We start from the raw sequence: 19494 nt of genomic DNA, 5'->3' as shown, positions 1-19494 counted from the left end.
CTATCACGCCACGGTCCAAATTACTGAGATCACATTTTTTCCCCATTCTGATGGTTGATGTGAACATTAACTGAAGCTCCTGACCCGTATATGCATGATTGTCTGATTAGATAATCGCATGAATAAGTAGATGTAAAGATGTTCCTAATAAAGTGCTCAGTGAGTGTATAGCATATACTTCAATCAAACAATAACATCAATACACTCAAAAAAATATTTTAGCCTATTTTTAAGATACGTGTATCAATTTCATACCAAAATTCCATCAAAATGAATTGTGCAATTTTTAACAAAATTACATGAAACTTAAAAAAAATAAATAAAAAGAAAATAATTTTTTATTTTTTTATTTTGTTAAAGATATCTCAATTCAGTGCGATGGAATTTTATAAAATTGAAATGTGTTGCTGCTGGGTTTGAATGTAATATCTCTCTCTGTGTGTGTGTTTAGGGGGAGCATGTGGAGTTGTGTCATGTGGAACGGGGTTTCAGCCCCTCATTGTTACAGTGGCACCCCACTAAACCCCTTCTGGCAGTGGGGTGGGAGACGGGCGAGACCCTGCTCATGTCACACCCCTCAGGTGAACACACACCACTGCCAGCAAATACACACACCGCCTGCATCACAGTGCTGGAGTGGAGCAGTAACGGCAGCAGACTGGTGACGGGAGATCAGGTCACACACATTCATCCCCTCTGCATACTTGTGAGGGTGTTTCTTCAGCTTAGGGCACTTTTAGCATGGTGGACTTCTAGAAAGTAATGTCTCGATAAATTTGTCTGCAAACAATGTCCAACAGTGTATGTACATGCATCACAGGAGATTTATGTCATGAAATTCCCAGCACAGTGTCATTTCCAGCACATCTCAAATTCTGTATTGTGTTTAATAGAATTATGTGCTGAAAATGATGCTGATAGAAATTACATTTTTAGTGTTTTTGAAATAAAATGGTCAACTAATTTGACTTGCTGAGGCTAATTTCATAGCTAACATTTTATGGATCCTAAATAAACAATATTATAACAAGTACACTATTTTTTGAAAAAACTTAATTAGGGGCAACATTTTTGATGTGATGGAAATGATGCCACAACTGTGGGACAGTCGTAATTTTTGAATAATTAATAGAAATAATTTTGACACTGTAAATATTGAAATGGTTTATGCTTTTTTCACTCTTTGTTTTAAACATGTAATAAATAGTATTTTTATAATGTATTTTCATAGTTTAATATTGAAAGTCTGGGTCTGGGACAAGGCTAATACAGTCAAATCAACACATAAAAGGCATTTAAAAAGTACCAAACATAAATTACGAAGGCCTGGTAAAATGTTTCTAAGTCAGTTTTAATGTGACTTTCTTAAAAGAAAAAGATTGAAATCAACCCCTGGTACATGAAAGTGCCCAAAGAGAAAGAAACACCCATATATACTGTACACTATTCCCCACTCTCCCATTTATGTTTTACAGTGTCATATAGTAAATATAGTTTGTTTATTGCTCTAACGTGCTATAAGACCAGCTGGGCTGATGTGTGTGTGTGTGTGTGTGTGTGTGTGTGTGTGTGTTTGCAGGCAGGTGTGATGGCAGTATGGAGGGTGGATGCCAGAGGTAAACTGCAGGGCTCTCCTCTGATAAAACATGATTACAGTAAACCACTGACCTGTTGTATCTTCAGACCTGCACCACCTGCAGAGTGAGTCTCACCAGCAGTTTCATCATCATGCCAACACTGATCACCAATGATTACTTTCAGTCATATTCATAAATATAAAAATAATGTTTTATAATTAATAGAGCTGTCAAAATTAACATGTTAATGCATGCAGTTAATTACAAATATTTAACTTGTGAATTTTTCTTAATCGCAGTTAATGCATTTACCATTAATACAGCATAAACCAGCAAAAACTCTGGTCAGAAGGGCAGAACCTTTGCAATGTGTCCGCCCGGAGTCATTAAACTGACACACACACCACAAACACACACAACAGTGCTTCTGTGTCAGTGAGAAAACGATGGAGAAAGGAGTTCTTGAAGCTATTTGATGTACAAAACAAGCCCAGATGGGACTTGTGACAGAAATCAAGTATTTTGTAGCCTATGTGAGGCATACTTTAATTACCACAGAAGTCTTATCTATCACCAAAACGCAGAATGAGATGTTTTTGTCTGCAAGCGCGTTTCACGTGGAGTTCAAAGCGCCGCTGGCGTTGACGCCCTGATGCGAATAATGAATGCAGCTTCATGATTGCTGTAGGAAAGTGGATAGCCACAGTCTACTGGCTGATTAATATTGTGGAGAATGAAAGTTTAAGAGATTTAACGCCCATTGCAATGAAAATGCAATCTATGGGGAGCAGAGCATGTGAGCGGAGCGGTGATAATTTAACCTGAGCGGAGAGCACCTTTTTGAAGATTCCACTCCGCTCGCTCAGTCCGCTCAGCGTCACTCGCTCAACCCAGAATGCGCTTCGTGATATGCTGGTTTGGGAATCTGTGAAATAAGCAATAAGCCTGAGGTTATGGAGCTCAAACATCGCATTTATGTAAAATGTTTGCAACTTCACTAAAACAAAGTAAAAATCAAAGCTAAGAACGAGAAAGAAGAAGTAATCGAAAGGGAGTGGAGAGACTGTGAGTTAGCAAAGATTCCCTGTGAAATCTTAAGCGTCACATTGCCAGAGAGCATGAGGATGTTTTACGTGAACATGGTAGCGCAACAAAAGGTGAGCTAGTAGGCTACACAACCATTCGATAATAAATTAATAGATAAGTACAGTAGATAGTAAGGTATCTTGTTATTTTGCAATCATGTCAGTGCAGCTGCCAGCTAGATGCAAGCCCGGTTCTGCGGGGGTGCGAAGGTTAGAGCACCCTCAATCAAATATGAAAGCTTAACTATACTGTATATTGGAAAAGCATATTTCCTTGAATACAGGCAAAAAAATCCCTGCATCAAAACTAATAAACATGTATGATCTTGTTTCAGTGTGTCCTAATTTGCAGGCGCAGCATTCTGCTTTCATGCCTCCATTGTACAATTGAGCATTTGATTGGTAAAGATTTCTGTTCTCACATAGAGAATTTCATAGTGGAATTATCTCACTTAATTGACCAACGGTTGCTTTCGATTTCTGCTTCGGGATAAAGTGGCACATAACTGCTGGTCAGTTTCCCAGAGCCAAATCCACACCTCAACGATTAGTGAAGTGTAAAAAAAAAACACTGATATTAGATAAGTGGTTATGGATAACATCTTCTGACATTCATGCGCAGAGAAAAAAGCCATAAATGATTATAGCCTACATTAGAAAAAAGACTTTTCTTAAACAAAGGCAGTGTAATTTGTGGATACATTTTTAAAAAAATGTGTTTTAGGATCATTAAACATGATTTCATATATATATTGGACAAAATCTCACTTTGCAATGTATGCAGGGCGAATATTTTTTATTTGTTAAATCCATGGTTAAACCTTGCTGTACACATAAAGAGCGCATGCACAACATATGATTGTTTGATGCATATAAAGTCCAGATTCAATTTATGCTGCTTTAAAAATATCAAAGAAATACAAAGGGGGCACATGGTATCCATTAATATAATAATTATTATATAATAAACCACAGTCCTTTAGATTGCATATGATTCGTACATATAAAATTGAAGGAAATAGGCTATTAATCAAGCAAGAATACTGAAAAAGAGAAAAAATTCACTGCTCTTTTCTGGATAACATAATACGCCCTTTAAAACTGAACACAAAATTAGGATGAGAAATTGCTCATTTTAATTTACTGACCCAAAGTCCGATAGCATTAAATCTGAAACCTATTAATGTATCAAATCTACAGTAGCCTAATAATCATGGAGACAACTGAAGAACAATTATGAATTTCACTTTTACCTGTAATATTTACCTGTAATTATGAAAACATGTACAGTATCAGTCCATGTTTTTATTATTGCCATAAACGACTCAAAAAAACTTTAAAGTTGAAAATATTGTGTTTTTCTGGGTTGGTTGTGTTACTCAGATCCAGTTTAGACTGAAAAGCATGAATTTGCATACATGCGAGTTTCCGCACCACCACGCATACACCGATCAGTGACAACATTAAAACCACCTGCCTAATATTGTGTAGGTCCCCCTCGTGCCACCAAAACAGCGCCAACCCGCATCTTAGAACAGCATTCAGAGATAATATTCTTCTCACCACAATTGTACAGAGTGGTTATCTGAGTTACCATAGACTTTGTCAGTTTGAACCAGTCTGGTCATTCTCTGTTGACCTCTCTCATCAACAAGGCATTTCTGTCCACAGAACTGCCGCTCACTGTATGTTTTTTGTTTCTGGCACCATTCGGAGTAAATTCTAGAGACTGTTGTGTGTGAAAATCACAGGAGATCAGCAGTTACAGAAATACTCAAACCAGCCCATCTGGCACCAACAATCATCCATGCAATTATCTAATCAGCCAATCAGGTGGCAGCAGTGCAGTGTATAAAATCATGCAGATACAGGTCAGGAGCTTCAGTTAATGTTCACATTAACCATCAGAATGGGGAAAAAATGTGATCTCAGTGATTTGGACTGTGGCATGATTGTTGGAAACTTGGGAATTCATTTTTCCCTCAATTATGGCAAGCGGTCCAAGTCCCGAAGCAGCAAAGCAGGCCCAAATCATGATGCTCCCTCCACCGTACTTCACCGTTGGGATGATGTTTTCATGTTGATATGCGGTGCCTTTTTTACACCATACGTAGTGCTGTGTGTTCTTTACAAACAATTCAACCTTAGTTTCATCAGTCCACAAAACATTTTCCCAGTAGCGTTGTGGAGTGTCAAGGTGGTCTTTGGCAAAGTTCAGGTGTAGAGCAATGCTTTTGTTGGAAAGCAGCGGCTTTCTTTGTGGTGTCCTGCCATGGACACCATGCCTTTTTAATGTTTTCCGTATAGTAGACTCAGGAACAGAGACGCTAAACAGTTCCAATGATTCCTTCAAGTCTTTAGCTGTCACTCTAGGGTACTTCCTTACCTCATTGAGCATTCAGCGGTGTGCCCTTTGAGTCATCTTGGCTGGACAGCCACTTCTAGGGAGAGTAGCTACTGTACTAAATCATCTCCATTTATAGACAGTTTGTCTAACTGTGGACAGGTGAATAATGTAGCTCTTCAAGATAACTTGTAACCCTTTCCAGCTTTATGCTATTAATAACTCTTTAGTAAAAATATATAATGATTGACACTGCTCTTGCATGTTTGGTTCGCACATGTACATATTAATGTCTATATTACATCAATCCGGGCTCATAAAGCATAATTTAAACAGGTGTGCAGGTGCATGCCTAAGTGTAAATAGATGGATATGTTTTGAGGAATTGACAGCAGTTGAAGCGATTTGACACACCACATTAAAGAGCATAAAAACAACATTTATAGTTTAAATTTCATGATAACATTGAAATATAATGAAAGCTAAGAATTAGTTTTATCAAAAACAATAGAAAACCCAAAAATCAATTAAAAAATGTCACGGGCCATTGCAACTTACAACTACTTTGGTGGAGCGCGTCACATATCACAAACACTGTAAATGCCTAATTGGTTGCTTGGTAAGATTGGTAAGAATCTTATCTGGCAACTTCTTAAGTGTAAAACGGCTGTGTGTACATGTGTATTCAAATGTAGGGATGTGGCGATGCTGGCCCGTGCAGCTGTGAGCGGGGATGAAAATGCTCTGGACATGTTTAACTGGAAAAAGAGCAATAGAGGAACTGGTTTCTCACTAGGATCACAGGAAGGGCTGGCATTCTACATTAGTACCGCTGACGGTGAGAGAGATGTTGAGAAACACAATGTTAAGCAGTCACTTTGGGTTTGTTCCAACTTTTTGTGTGTGTTTTAGGGAGTGTGTACAGCGTTGATGAGCAGGCCCGCAGTGTTGCGTTGCTCTCTGTAGAGAGCGCTGTACAGAAGATGTGGTACTCTAAACGGAGGGCCGTTCTTGCTGTGGTAACCGACTCTCTCCTGCTCTCTCAGATCAGTCTTGGACCTGACAGGTTTGCCCAGGAGATCAGTAAGGTAACAGGAAGTTTAGCCAATCCACTATCCAAATACTACAACAACTGTTAGAAAGACATTAGATTGCTGAGATAAAGACTGGTTGTTTGTGTGTTTATGCAGGTGAAGCTCAGTGGCAGAGGTGCGCAGCATGCTGATATTGTGTGGACAGAAAACGGTTTGCTCATCACAGCATCTGGAGAACAACACATCAGGTCTTCAACTTTCAATCTGTCTGTTTAAACTGAAACTGATTTGAAATGTTTTTTAGGCTCTTCACAGATGTTCTGAGATGTTCTAATAGTGGTGTTGTGTGTGTGTGTGTGTGTGTGTGTGTGTAGGTTGTGGGATGTGGAGTATGATGATCACTACGCTCTCTCTTTAGATGAGTCTCTGGGCTTTGAGAAAGGAGAACTCCTCAACTGTGTCTCCTTCTGCACTTCTAAACGTAAGAATTCCACCTTGGTAAATCTGAACACAGATAAGAACTTATACACTAAAAGTTGATGTTGGGTATGTGCAATTTCTATTATCAGTCTTTTCATTAAAAATGGCTTTAATTCTTAGTAATACAATTATTAGAATTGTGTTTTACTCATTAATTGCTTCTTGGTGACATGCATGGTTTTCAGCTTTAGACTTTTTATTTTCCAACAGGATAAACAACATTGCCTGTGTGATTTTATTCAGAACCCATCTGAATCAGTATCTGTTTATGTTTTGATTCACAGAAGTTCTTGCAGCAGGCACCAGCAGGGGTCGTGTTGCTCTCTGGCACATGGTGACAGTGAATGATCAGAAAGGAGACACAAAAACACAGTGGAAACTCCAAACACCAGCTGAGGTGGAGGGGAACATCTCACAGCTACAGGTACAGCACACTTCCATTAAATTAGCTCTGATAGAGCAGAAATAACAACAGCATTTCAAATGAAAGCAATCAGCCACATAAGACTTTGTGTTATAGTGATTTTACTATGGTCTAAGGATGTGCACGATTAATCGATTAATCGAATACTCGTTTAGCTTTAAATATTCGATACTTTAAATACTACTCGAATATTGTAATTTTATTTTCCTCTGTGCCTTTGCCTGCCGCGGGCAATAATGACACCGCTTCTCTCACCTAAATCTTGCCGTTACAACTTGCAAGGCGTTGTTAATGCATGATGTGCATTTTTTCATTGAAAAAACACGAAAACTTAAATTCCTCATTTCAAGTAACTGATGACTTGTTTTTTTATGTGTTAGAGTACTCGACTACAAAATTACTGGAAATGCCCATCTCTACTACGGTCAAGAAATGTTGTAAATGTTGTAAATCAACTTTCACCGTGGTGAAATCAACTGTGGCCTATTGTTGTTTTAAAACGGTGGCAAAATCAAAATGATAATAGACACCAGTGTACAATAAATAATTCATTTTATTACAGTAATAAAGATAATCAAATAATAATTATTCAAACAATATAGTCTGTTAGCCCATTTTAATGGTTTGTAGCAACTAGATATGAGAACCAGATCTATCTGCTTTTATTATAAGGAACAAATTCCAATGTATTAAAGGGGTAGTTCACCCCAAAAATAACAATTCTCTCATTATTTATCACCCTCATGCCTTCCCAAATGTGTATGACTTTCTTTCTTCTGCAGAACACAAAGATTTTTAGAAGAATATTTCAGCTCTGTTGGTCCATACAATGCAAGTGAATGGTAGCCAGAACTTTGAAGCTCAAAAAAGCACATAAAGTCAGCATAAAAGTAATGCATACAACTCCAGTGGTTAATCCATGTCTTCAGAAGTGATATGATAGGTGCAGGTGGGAAACATAAATATTTAAGTCCTTTTTTAATATAAACTATCCTCCCTGCCCTGTAGGTGGCGATATGCATGAAGAATGTGAATCGCCAAAAACAAAAGAAGGCTTTTGAGATTTATTGCAAACAAGGACTTAAATATTGATCTGTTTCTCATCCACACCTATCATATCTTATCTGAAGATATGGATTTAACCATTTTATGGAGTCATATGGATTACTTTTATGCTGCCTTTTTGTGCTTTGTGAGCTTCAAAGTCTACAGAGCTGAAATATTCTTCTAAAAATCTTCTTTTTTGTTCAGCAGAAGAAAGAAAGTCATACACATCTGGGATGGCATGATGGTGAGTAAATGATGAGAGAATTTTCATTTTTTGGGTGAACTATTCCTTTAAGTTATTATTATTATTATTATTATTGAATAAATACAATTTTATGAAGTCTCTCCTCTTGTCTCTGTCTCACAGTGGGGTTCAAGCTCTCATCTGCTGGCCGTCTGCAGTAGCAGCTGTGTGGTGATTCTATCAGAGCATGTAATGTGTTCTCATTACAACCAGCAGATGGCAGCAGTGCAGCTCACACCAACACAACTCAGCTTGGCCAACTTCAACACCAACACACATATCACTTTTCAAACAGACACACACATCAGAGCTGTACAGGTCACAAAGGTAAGACACGTTTAAAGTGTCACAACCCCACATTATGCATTTATTTGAACATCCTATAAAGAAATGACTTTGATTTTTAGCATTCTATAGTGTAATACTCATTCCACAAATAAGATGTTATTTAGTTTAAGGCATCTTTTTTAAATAGGACAGCGACAGTGATTCTTAAAAGTCAGACTATAACATCATATAATCATGTTAGTGGATTTTAACTTAGCTAAAAAAAAATGTACAGGCAAAAGGTGTAATACACCTCATACCTATAGTAAGAAAAAAAAAATTCTAAAAAGTTTTTTGCACTGTTGTGTTTTTGTAATCTGTGTGTAGGATATGGTTGCAGTGTGGAATGGAAAATATGTCACTGTATATGAGCCATCAGGACAAACTTTACACAGCACAGGTACCATAAACACATTATGAGCTTTCAGACAATAAATTAATTGAATATTATAAATATATTATAGTATGGCTTATATGTCAGTTGAATTCTGTTTAATTTATCATCAGGTTCTTTCCAGTGTGAGTCTCCTGCCCTTGCGGTGCATGAAGAAAATATTTATACTGTAGAACCAAACCGTGTTCAGATCCGCACACCACAGGTACACTCATAATTCTACGCACAAAAATGTACACATTCTTTAAAATACAAGTATGCACATGCACATTTGTCTATTTCAGATCAATGTCACATGTAAAATGAGTTAGTAACAGCATGTTTGAATGTATGTGTGTGTGTGCATACATAGGGCACAGTGAAGCAGTTGTTGGTGTTTTCTGAAGTGGAAGGGAACCCTACAATGTTGTGTGTGTGTGGATCTTACCTGGCTGTGGGAACAGATACATCACACGTCCGTGTGTTTGACCTAACACGCAGGTGAACACACACAATTCAAAACAAATAAGATCTACTGCTGATATTCCCTCTCATATGTGTTTTTAATGTATGTGTGTTTGTGTGTACAGGGAGGCCAAACCCCTTGGCATCACTAAGAATCTAGCTGAGCTCATTCCTGACCTGGGTGCTCTGAGATCTGTTAAATGCAATGCTAGTGGCAGCCAGTTGAGCGTCCTCATTACACAGGTACACATGAGACATTATGAAGATGTTCTTAAAGGGGCCATTTCATGGAAAACAGAAAATTTCTTGCTCTTCTGAAATAAAAGAGTTTGATGTACTATATAGACATACTCAAACACTCCCTCTCCAGTCCACCCAGACCATAGATTGAAACTGAACTATTGGCAAAAATGGCTTGTTCGGAAATATTCACAGTTATGATGTCACAACTATGAATACATTAACATATGACCACCCACATTCACACATCAACACACTCAGTATTCAGCAACTTGGTCAATCCAAGTGACAATGTGAACTATGCTGTTACGCATACATTAGCCAATCATAACAGAGGGTGTTTCTTCAACTTCGGGCACTTTTAACACTGTGGACTTCTAGAAAGTAAAGTCTTGTTAAAAAAAACACTTACTGACTTAAAAAAAATAAAAATAACTGTGTACAGGAGTAGCGATGCACCGATATGAAAAATGTTGGCCGATACAGAAACAGATTTTAACAAAAAACTATTGGCCGTTAGCGATGCCGATACAGATATTTTGCCACTTATCTTATTTTGTCATCAGATCACTGTTTTGCTCAGGAATTATGTTTTAAAAATGTAGAAATAGGTACAAAAGCTTTTGTTCTAACAATAAATAATTTCCATTGAACATGGATTTGATTTGTTGAACACATCACAGGCCTACATTTTTAAAGAGGACCACAATGAAAGATATATAGAAGATAAAAAGCTACAAAATATTGAAAAATAACTAAATATCATAGCATGATGATTGATGAGAAAAAAAGTTATTTTGTACTTCTTAAACATTTTTGCACTTATGTGTCTGCAGTTCAAAACAACAGAATTTTTACTTGTTTGCACTGTATATAATAGAACATCACAAATTCATATTCATATGCATTTATAAATGTCAATCACATCATGGAAAAATTAAACATTTCCAAAGGAACAAAACGGCCTTTTAAATTCTATTGTGGTATAATGGATAATGAATAATGCCGTCCAAACCGCTAGAGGGTGCCACTTGCTTACACAATGCTGACTCAGCCTTAAACTCAGCCTTTCAAGCTATTTCATTCTTAACTAAATCAATCATCTAGCCTTAATGGATACCATACCAATGTCTCAGAAGTCAAAGTATGTTGGTTTAAAAGCATTTTGGATGGTTTTACCTTATCATTTATAGGTAAGTGACGTTTTCACAACTGTCACGTCTGTAACAAAATGTTTTCCTCATTAAAGTGAGAACAAGTAAGAATAAAAATGAAATATTACATGTTGTTAGGAATGCTAACCCTTTATTATTTCTGGATTGTACATTTTTTACAAAGTGTGCTGATAATTAATTATAAATGAACCATAATTTTTTAATATCAGCGTTTTCATGCTTAAAGCTGATTTGCCGATGGTTTTAATTTGGTCAATAATTGCTTGATAAATATTGGCGGCCGATACATCATTGCATCCCTATATATGAGGTTTATGTAATATTTTTCCTATTTCTGAAAGTCAAGAAAATTCCCACCACAGTGTAATTTCCAGCACCTCAACAATTCTGAATTGTGTTTAATAAAATTCTTTAAATTGTTAATGTTTATTTCACCCTTTGTTTATATGATCATAGTTATAAACATGAAATAATTTGTATTTTTATAATGGATTTTCATAGTTTAATATTAAAAGTCTGGGTCTGGGCTAAAATAAAATGATGACGGTCTGATAAAAAGTTTTCAATTCTATTTTAATGTGACCTCCATATAACAAAAAGATCAAAGTTGAAATCTGATTGTTTTTAATAAAAATCAACCCCTTGGACATGAAAGTGCATGAAATTAAAGAAACACCCAAATATGTAGAAGTCTTAAAGGTACAGCAGCAAAAACAGCCTGTTTAATTCTAAGGGTCAAAGAGAGGGTGTAAAAATCTTGTGCAAAGCTAAATTACGACTGTTTGGAGCAATAAATCTTGACTAACATTACTAACAAGTGGACTTCAGGAGAAAAAAAATTAAATAGGAATAGAAAATTGCTTCTTTAAGTTGTGTATGCAGGTTTTGTCCATGTCTTGTCATGTTTGTGTGTCGTGTATTGTAGGTAAATGGACGGCCAGACAACAAAGTGTATTTCTATGATATCGAGCTGGACACACTGTCTTATTTTGACTTCTTCAGGGGTAGACCTGCGAGCAGTCTCACTCAGTCAGAGGACAGTCAGAGGTACCATTAGGCGTTACAGCCATGAGCAATATCATACATGTTTTGATTTGCTACCTATATGTGTTATCACTTTAAATGAGCAGAGTTTATGTAAATTGTTGTAAAATGTGCAAAAATTGATGGATTATGTAAGTGTTTTGTTCAAATAGGTTCTATTTGTTATGTATTACAGTCGATGTGAAGGGGAGCTGGCCGCCCGCTGCCCTGTTTCTCAGTTCTGGGATGAAAACGAACCTCGTCTCTTTGTGTGTGAAGCATTTCCAGTGAACTCTGACATTCAAAGCAGCAGTCAATCTCAAACAGAGAAGGTAAGTCCCGAAATCAGTTTCTTGCAGTATTTCAACATGTTTAATATGTTCGAAAAGTGCACGTATTTTCATAGAGTTGTTGTTTTCTCTTGACAGGAGGACGTGTTGGTGGTGACGTTCTTCGTGACTCAGGAACATGGTGTCCTCCTGCAGGATTCACAGCCAAAACCAGCTACACTTTTCTCTCTGCTCGCTCTAGATGCACCGTATTACTATTATATTTGCAAGGTACAAACATGATTTCACCTCATCCCCCTTTTTCTGCTTTCACTGTGAATCGGTATGGTCCTCCCTCTACTCATTTCACATGTTTACATAATGCCTGTTGATTTACTTTTTCATTATTTCCTCCATTCATCTATTTATTTTAATTTTGATTTTCCTGCTGCTGCTAAGCTCTTATTTCGGAGGGGAGGACTCTTTCTCCCAGATGTGAGTATCCCTCCAATGGTCATTTGGCAGAAGAATCATCCACTGCCCATCACTGCAACCTTGCTTTTTCTCTTTCATTAAAATTATGTGATGTCTGTGTATGCGAAGTGTGTTTGTATTTTGATAAAAATTATAATTGATTTTTTTTTATGATCGTGATACATGCAGTTTTATGAACTGTATGCACTTTAGAAAAAGTATTTGATACTCAACGTGACTTTGTAAAAAGATAGTACTCCAGAAAATGAAAATTCTGTCATCATTTTCTCACCCTTATGTTGTTCCAAATCCGTATGTCTTTCTTTCTTCCAAAAAACACAAAGGGAGATGTTAGTGAGAATGTTAGTATCAGGCTACATCCACACTTGCATTAATTTCAGTAGTTCACATGTTAATGTTATCCTTGAATAGAGGTAAAGGTAAAAATATTTGGTTGGATTAAATGAACATGCTCCTCCCAAACTTTGTTTGTAAACTCCATTTTGCATGTTTATCCTCTCATTAACACTAAAACTGTGTTTTCCTCCATCAAAAATAGAGCCTTTTAAAAACGCTCTCCATTACCGCATACTTTGGAAAATAATGACGTAAGAAAACTGAGTTTTCTTTTTTTATTTGTATTTTTTTTAAAGAAAACAGATTAGTGTTGATGTGGCCTCAGTCACCATTCACTTCCATTGTATGGAAAAAAACTTGACTGTTGACCGAGGCTTACATTCTGCCTAACATCTCCTTTTATGTTCCATGGAAGAAATAAGGTCGGATGGGTGTGGAACAACATGAAGTATGAGTAAATGATGACAGAATTTTAATTTTTAGGTGAACTTTCCCTGAAAAGGTAAAAAAAGCTAAAGGGTGATATAAATGGTGAAAAACTGAAAGGGAGGATATATATATATATATATATATATATATATATATATATATATATATATATATATATATATATATTAAAAATTCAAGTTGTTTAGGATATCTACTTTATCTGTAAACAATTGTTGGAAAAATTAATCGTGTTATGCACAGATTGTTTCACTTTTGATTGACTATATCACAATTCCAGTGGGTCAGAAGTTTACATATACTAAGTTAACTGTGCCTTTAAGCAGCTTGCAAAATTACAGAAAATGATGTCAAGACTTTAGACAATTAGCCAGTTAGCTTCTGATAGGCTAATTGGAGTCAATTGGAGGTGTACCTGTGGATGTATTTTAAGGCCTACCTTCAAACTCATTGCCTCTTTGCTTGACATCATGGGAAAATCAAAAGAAATCAGCCAATAAAAGAAATTTGTGAACCACCACAAGTCTGGTTCATCCTTGGGAGCAATTTTCAAATGCTTGAAGGTACCATGTTTATCTGTTCAAACAATAGTACGCAAGTATAAACACCATGGGACCACACAGCCATCATACCACTCAGGAAGAAGATGCATTCTGGCTCCAAAGACTAATGTAGTTTGGTGCGAAAAGTGCAAATCAATCCCAGAACAACAGCAAAGGACCTTATAGGAAGCAGGTAGACAAGTATCTATATCCACAGTAAAACGAGTCCTATATCAACATAACCTGAAAGGCAGTTCAGCAAGGAAGAAGCCACTGCTCCAAAACCTCCATAAAAAAGCCAGACTACAGTTTGCAAGTGCACATGGGGACAAAGGTCTTACTTTTTGGAGAAATGTCCTCTGGTCTGATGAAACAAATATTGAACTGTTTGGCCATAATGACCACCGTTATGTTTGGAGGAAAAAGGGTGAGGCTTGCAAGCCAAAGAACACCATCCCAACCGTGAAGCATGGGGGTGGCAGCATCATGTTGTGGGGGTGCTTTGCTGCAGGAGGGACTGGTGCACTTCACAAAATAGATGGCATCATGAGGAAGGAAAATTATGTGGATATATTGAAGCAACATCTCAAGACATCAGCCATGAAGTTAAAGCTCGGTCGCAAGTGAGTCTTCTAAATGGACAATGACCCCAAGTATACCTCCAAAGTTGTGGCAAAATGGATTAAGGACAACAAAGTCAAGGTATTGGAGTGGCCATCACAAAGCCCTGACCTCAATCCGATAGAAAATTTGTGGGCAGAAATGAAAAAGTGTGTGCGTGCAAGGAGGCCTACAAACCTGACTCAGTTACACCAGTTCTGTCTGGAGGAATGGCCCAAAATTCCAGCAACTTATTGTGAGAAGCTTGTGGAAGGCTACCCAAAACGTTTGACCCAAGTTAAACAATTTAAAGGCAATGCTACCAAATACTAACAAAGTGTATGTAAACTTCTGACCCACTGGGAATGTGATGAAAGAAATAAAAGCTGAAATAAAGCATTCTCTCTACTATTATTCTGACATTTCACATTCTTAAAATAAAGTAGTGATCCTAACTGACCTTAAAAGATAGGGAATGTTTTCTACGATTAAATGTCAGGAATTGTGAAAAACTGAGTTTAAATGTATTTGGCTAAGGTGTTTGTAAACTTCTGACTTCAACTGTATATATATATATATATATATATATATATATATATATGTGTATATATATATAATTTATTTATTTATTTGTAACAAAATTCTTATTGTTGAAAGAAAAGTTCAAGTCCATGTTATTTGTGAACTGCCCATACAGCATATGTTAATGGCAAAAAGTAAATGGAATTTCTTCTTTTTTTTTTTCTTAAAAGTTGCATACATCTATTTTCAGGGCATAAACTGTATAAAAATATATTTTTCTCTCTGGTCCTGTCAGCTGGGTGAGGGTGAAGAGCAGGGTGAGGTGGTCTCTACACACGCCGCGGCGCCCCAGGTGCCCTCCTTCCCTCAGATGGTGGTCCGGCGAGCCCTTCGAGATTTTGTTGGGTTGGAGAGCTGCGAGAAACAGACCCGAGACGCCATGCTAAACTTCAGCTTCTATCTCACCATCGGAGACATGGATGAGGCATTTAAAGCCATCAAACTCATCAAAAGGTACGCATACACAGTGATGTTGCAGGAAGGTTCAAGGCCCTTATACTGACTCAAGCTGGTAAGCAAAGAGTTGTAGTTTCAAACCGCTCATGATTCATCTGTGGCCTATCATCACTTAACCTCAGGTTACTCAAGAGGAACTGAATCTCTAATAAGTAAACTGTAAGTCACTTAAAAGTGTTAAATGATAAATAAGGGTAATAAGTGTCTGCTAAATGATAAATTAGAGTATTTCCTTTAAAACGGTGTTAAATACTTTCTCCTATTTCAGCTTAATATCCAGAGACAACTATAAGTAAGCCATTCGTAGGTTAGTTTTCTCGAAAACTGTAAACATTGTGTCTCTGTGGTGCTATAAAAATAATTTTGTTTGTTTTGAGCGGTCTGTCCAGTATGACACATCAACATTGACTCAACCAATGGCATGAGTTTGGAGTGGAACTATCTGTTTGTCAGTCAATTAATAAAAAATAGTTTATGGTTAATACTTAATAATAATATTTATCAGTAGCAGACAGTGGATATATTCAGAAAGCAGTGTTTATATTTGCAATTCCATTTGGTGGTGCTAGTAATGCAGAAATTTCACATTTCAGCTTTAAGAATTTAAAAGTACAAAAAAACCTGATAATTAATATAATTTGAAAATGGTCTCAAGATCTGTTGAAACAGACTAAAATATTATTGCCAGTACTCATATATTAAAAACTAGATATGTGTGTTCTTTAGTATATGATATTACACAATAGTTTGTTATTATAGGTTGTTTCAAAACTTAGTCAGCTGCCTATGTAACAGCATTTTTGGCCATCATACTGTATGTGCATTCTTACATTTGAACCAAACTTCGTATATGTTCAAAATATGATATCCAAAAATTAGTGGTTAAACAAACTGGGTTTTTAAGTGGTTGATGCCTTTACCAATATCTAAAGAAAAGATGTGGCTGATGGCCGATATAATACTGATATACATACAATTTAAAGATGGCAAGATCTTTATCATTGCAATGATTTTCAAAATAAAATTGAGGAAATAAACACTTATATAGAGTAACATACTCACTCATACTCACATAACATACACAGTATAGCTCTGTATTACAACAGTATACACTGATGAGCCAAAACATTATGACCACCCACAGGTGAAGAGAATAATGTTGATCATCTCCTAACAAGGCCACATGTCAAGGTCTGGATAGATTAGATGGTAAGCGAACAATCATCTCGTACGTACGTGTTAACGTGTTGAATGCAGGAGAAATGGGCAGGAGTAAAGACCTGAGTGACTTTGACAAGGACCAAATTGTAATGGCCAGACAACTGGGTCAGAGCATCTCTGAAATGACAAGGCTTGTGGGGTGCTCCCGGTCAGCAGTGGTGAGTACCTACCGACAGTGGTCCGAGGAGGGACAAACCACAATTCGGCGACAGGGTGTTGGGCGCCCAAGGCTCACAGAAAATTGTAATGATGGTTACAGGAGGAATGTGTCACAACACAAAATGCATCGCACACTACTGCGTATGGGGCCGATTATCCGCAGACGGTCAGAGTGCCCATTCGTCGAAATCGCCTACAATGGGCACCTGAGCGTCGGAACTGGACCTTGGAGCAGTAGAAGAAGGTCGCCTGGTCCGATGAGTCCTGTTTTCTTTTACATCACGTGGACGGCCGTGTAAGTGTGCACCGTTTACCTGGGGAAGTGATGGCACCAAGATGCACTGTGGGAAGACGACAAGCCAATGGAGGGAGTGTGATGCTCTGGGCAATGTTCTGCTGCGAAACCCTGGGTCCGGCCATTCATGTGGACGTCAATTTGACACGTGCCACCTACCAAAACATTGTTGCAGACCAGGTACACCCCTTCATGGCAATGGTATTCCCTGATGGCAGTGGACTCTTTCAGCAGGATAATGCAGCCTGCCACACGTTTGAGGAACATGATGAAGAGTTCAAGGTGTTGCCCTGGCCTCCAAATTCCCCAGATCTCAATCCGATTGAGCATCTGTGGGATGTGCTGGACCAACAAATCCGATCCACAGCGGCTCCACCTCGCAACTTACAGGACTTGAAGAATCTGCTGCTAATGTTTTGGTGCCAGATACCACAGGACACCTTCAGGGGTCTTGTAGAGTCCATGCCTTGGCGGGTCGGCACTGTTTTGGCGGCACGCGGAGGACCAACAGCATATTAGGCAGATGGTCATAATGTTTTGGCTCATCAGTGTATATAGTATATTGTGTGTGTGTGTGTGTGTTGTCATTGGTTTCAGACACACACACACACACACACTACTGTCGCCCTGTTTGAAAGAAATAAACAGAAGAGGCTTTTAGGAAGGGTGTTTGTGTGTTTCATGTTTATAATGGGAATTGTAATTGTACTTTGCGTGCTTGTAAGGATACTGATGTTTAGATGTAGGTGTGTGTAGCTGCTTCCCAAAAGACGTATGTCTGTGTGTGTGGGTGTGTGTATGTAAGTTCTACAGTAAGAGACAGAGATTCCCAGCGACTGAACAGGGGTGTGTGTGCTGTACATTCCTGTTGTATTGTTCTAGTTCATTTTAGCAACAGATTAAACTGAGATGAGAAAAAGAGCTTGAGTTGAGTGATCTATTGATGCCTATCTTTAACACACAAACTCATCTGAACTGTGCCGGAATTATGTTTTTTTTTGTGTCACGGACTATCAAATTTGTTTCCCTTCACCATACAAGGGCTAGTTCTACAAAAAAGGAAAATTCTCTCATCGTTTACACTCCTTATGTCGTTCCAAATCTGTATGACTTTTTTTTCTTCTTCTGTGGAACACAAAAGGAAATGTTTTGTGGATGTTGACACACTTTTTATTTTTTTCCTTTTTTAATACAATGAAAGCATAATGTGTCCAGATTCTTCTAAAGCCATGTAATAGCTTTGTTTTAAAAACAGACCGAAATTTAAGTTGTTATTCACCGAAAATATTGCTCTCAAAACTCTTTGCATATATTAAAATTAGGGCTGTTGATTTAACGCATTAATTCAGTGCAATTAATTATATTAAAAATAACGCAATTAATCATTTCACCAGAACGTAATAAGGAATATTCCTTCCATCTGAGCAATTCAAGCTTGTAGTACCACCTGTTTTCTCCAGGGGGCACTAAGCGAAACTCTCTGTATGTTAATGCGCAGCTTATAGAGACCGAGAACAAACCACAGAAAGCAGACAACACAAGATGAGAACACGTACTTGCATTTAAACAACACGTACATGATGCGACGCAACCAAAATGCTCCAAAAACGTCCGTCTGATGCAAGTGTACATTGACACATCCTTAGACAAGCCAATAATAGGCTTATGATCAATAATATGGAAATAAACAATATATTACATTCTAAAGCCAATTTTTGTAGTGTCTTTTTTAATGCTTCACTTGTGTGCCAAAATCAAGTAATTCATTTTAATTATCTGTATTATTTTTTATAATATACTGTATATATTTTATTTATAATTATTTAAATACAACTATTTATAATTATTTAATCATTATATATTGAATTATTGTTATTTGAGGGGCTTTCTAAACAAATATTTATGTATGTGATTAATTGCGATTAATCGGTATACCATGCAATTAATTCGATAAAAATTTTTTATCGATCGACAGCCCTAATTAAAATATAGCGTGTCAAGACGCATTGTGCCAGGATTGACGTCAATGACACAAAACAAAAATAACTAAGTTCAAATGCAGAAGCGCAAATGTGATTTGTGGTCTATGGTGGTGGGGAAGAATTTCAGTGCATTATGCCTTCAATTTCAATCTATTCCTCACAAAAAGCTATTGTATGTCTTCAGAAGGCTTGAAATATAGCACATGCTTCAAATTGACTTTTTTATGGCCCTTTTTCTACTTTTTTTGATGTTGAAAGCACCAACTTACAGG

At 37.2% G+C, this 19494-nt stretch overlaps 1 protein-coding gene across 2 annotated transcripts in view; it reads left to right on the top strand.

Moving 5' to 3' along the window:
* The window catches only part of ift140 (intraflagellar transport 140 homolog (Chlamydomonas)), a 61385-nt gene that overhangs the window by 2765 nt on the left and 39126 nt on the right, over nucleotides 1-19494 (top strand). The window contains exons 3-18 of one of the 2 annotated variants that reach the window (XM_051681983.1): nucleotides 452-676; nucleotides 1580-1701; nucleotides 5702-5844; nucleotides 5919-6094; nucleotides 6197-6288; nucleotides 6415-6521; nucleotides 6805-6944; nucleotides 8359-8562; nucleotides 8890-8962; nucleotides 9070-9161; nucleotides 9309-9436; nucleotides 9526-9643; nucleotides 11741-11862; nucleotides 12035-12170; nucleotides 12267-12398; nucleotides 15345-15562. In XM_051681983.1, the coding sequence (XP_051537943.1) occupies nucleotides 452-676; nucleotides 1580-1701; nucleotides 5702-5844; nucleotides 5919-6094; nucleotides 6197-6288; nucleotides 6415-6521; nucleotides 6805-6944; nucleotides 8359-8562; nucleotides 8890-8962; nucleotides 9070-9161; nucleotides 9309-9436; nucleotides 9526-9643; nucleotides 11741-11862; nucleotides 12035-12170; nucleotides 12267-12398; nucleotides 15345-15562 (2228 nt within the window). Of the gene's footprint in view, nucleotides 1-451; nucleotides 677-1579; nucleotides 1702-5701; nucleotides 5845-5918; nucleotides 6095-6196; nucleotides 6289-6414; nucleotides 6522-6804; nucleotides 6945-8358; nucleotides 8563-8889; nucleotides 8963-9069; nucleotides 9162-9308; nucleotides 9437-9525; nucleotides 9644-11740; nucleotides 11863-12034; nucleotides 12171-12266; nucleotides 12399-15344; nucleotides 15563-19494 lie in introns of those variants that run through there. The other variant, XM_051681984.1, reaches the window with a different exon arrangement.

This window comes from Myxocyprinus asiaticus, chromosome 41 (assembly GCF_019703515.2).
Source record: "Myxocyprinus asiaticus isolate MX2 ecotype Aquarium Trade chromosome 41, UBuf_Myxa_2, whole genome shotgun sequence".
NCBI classification, from domain to species: Eukaryota; Metazoa; Chordata; class Actinopteri; order Cypriniformes; family Catostomidae; genus Myxocyprinus; species Myxocyprinus asiaticus.
Note: the sequence above shows the minus strand (reverse complement) of the source record. Positions and strands in the feature narration are given on the sequence as shown.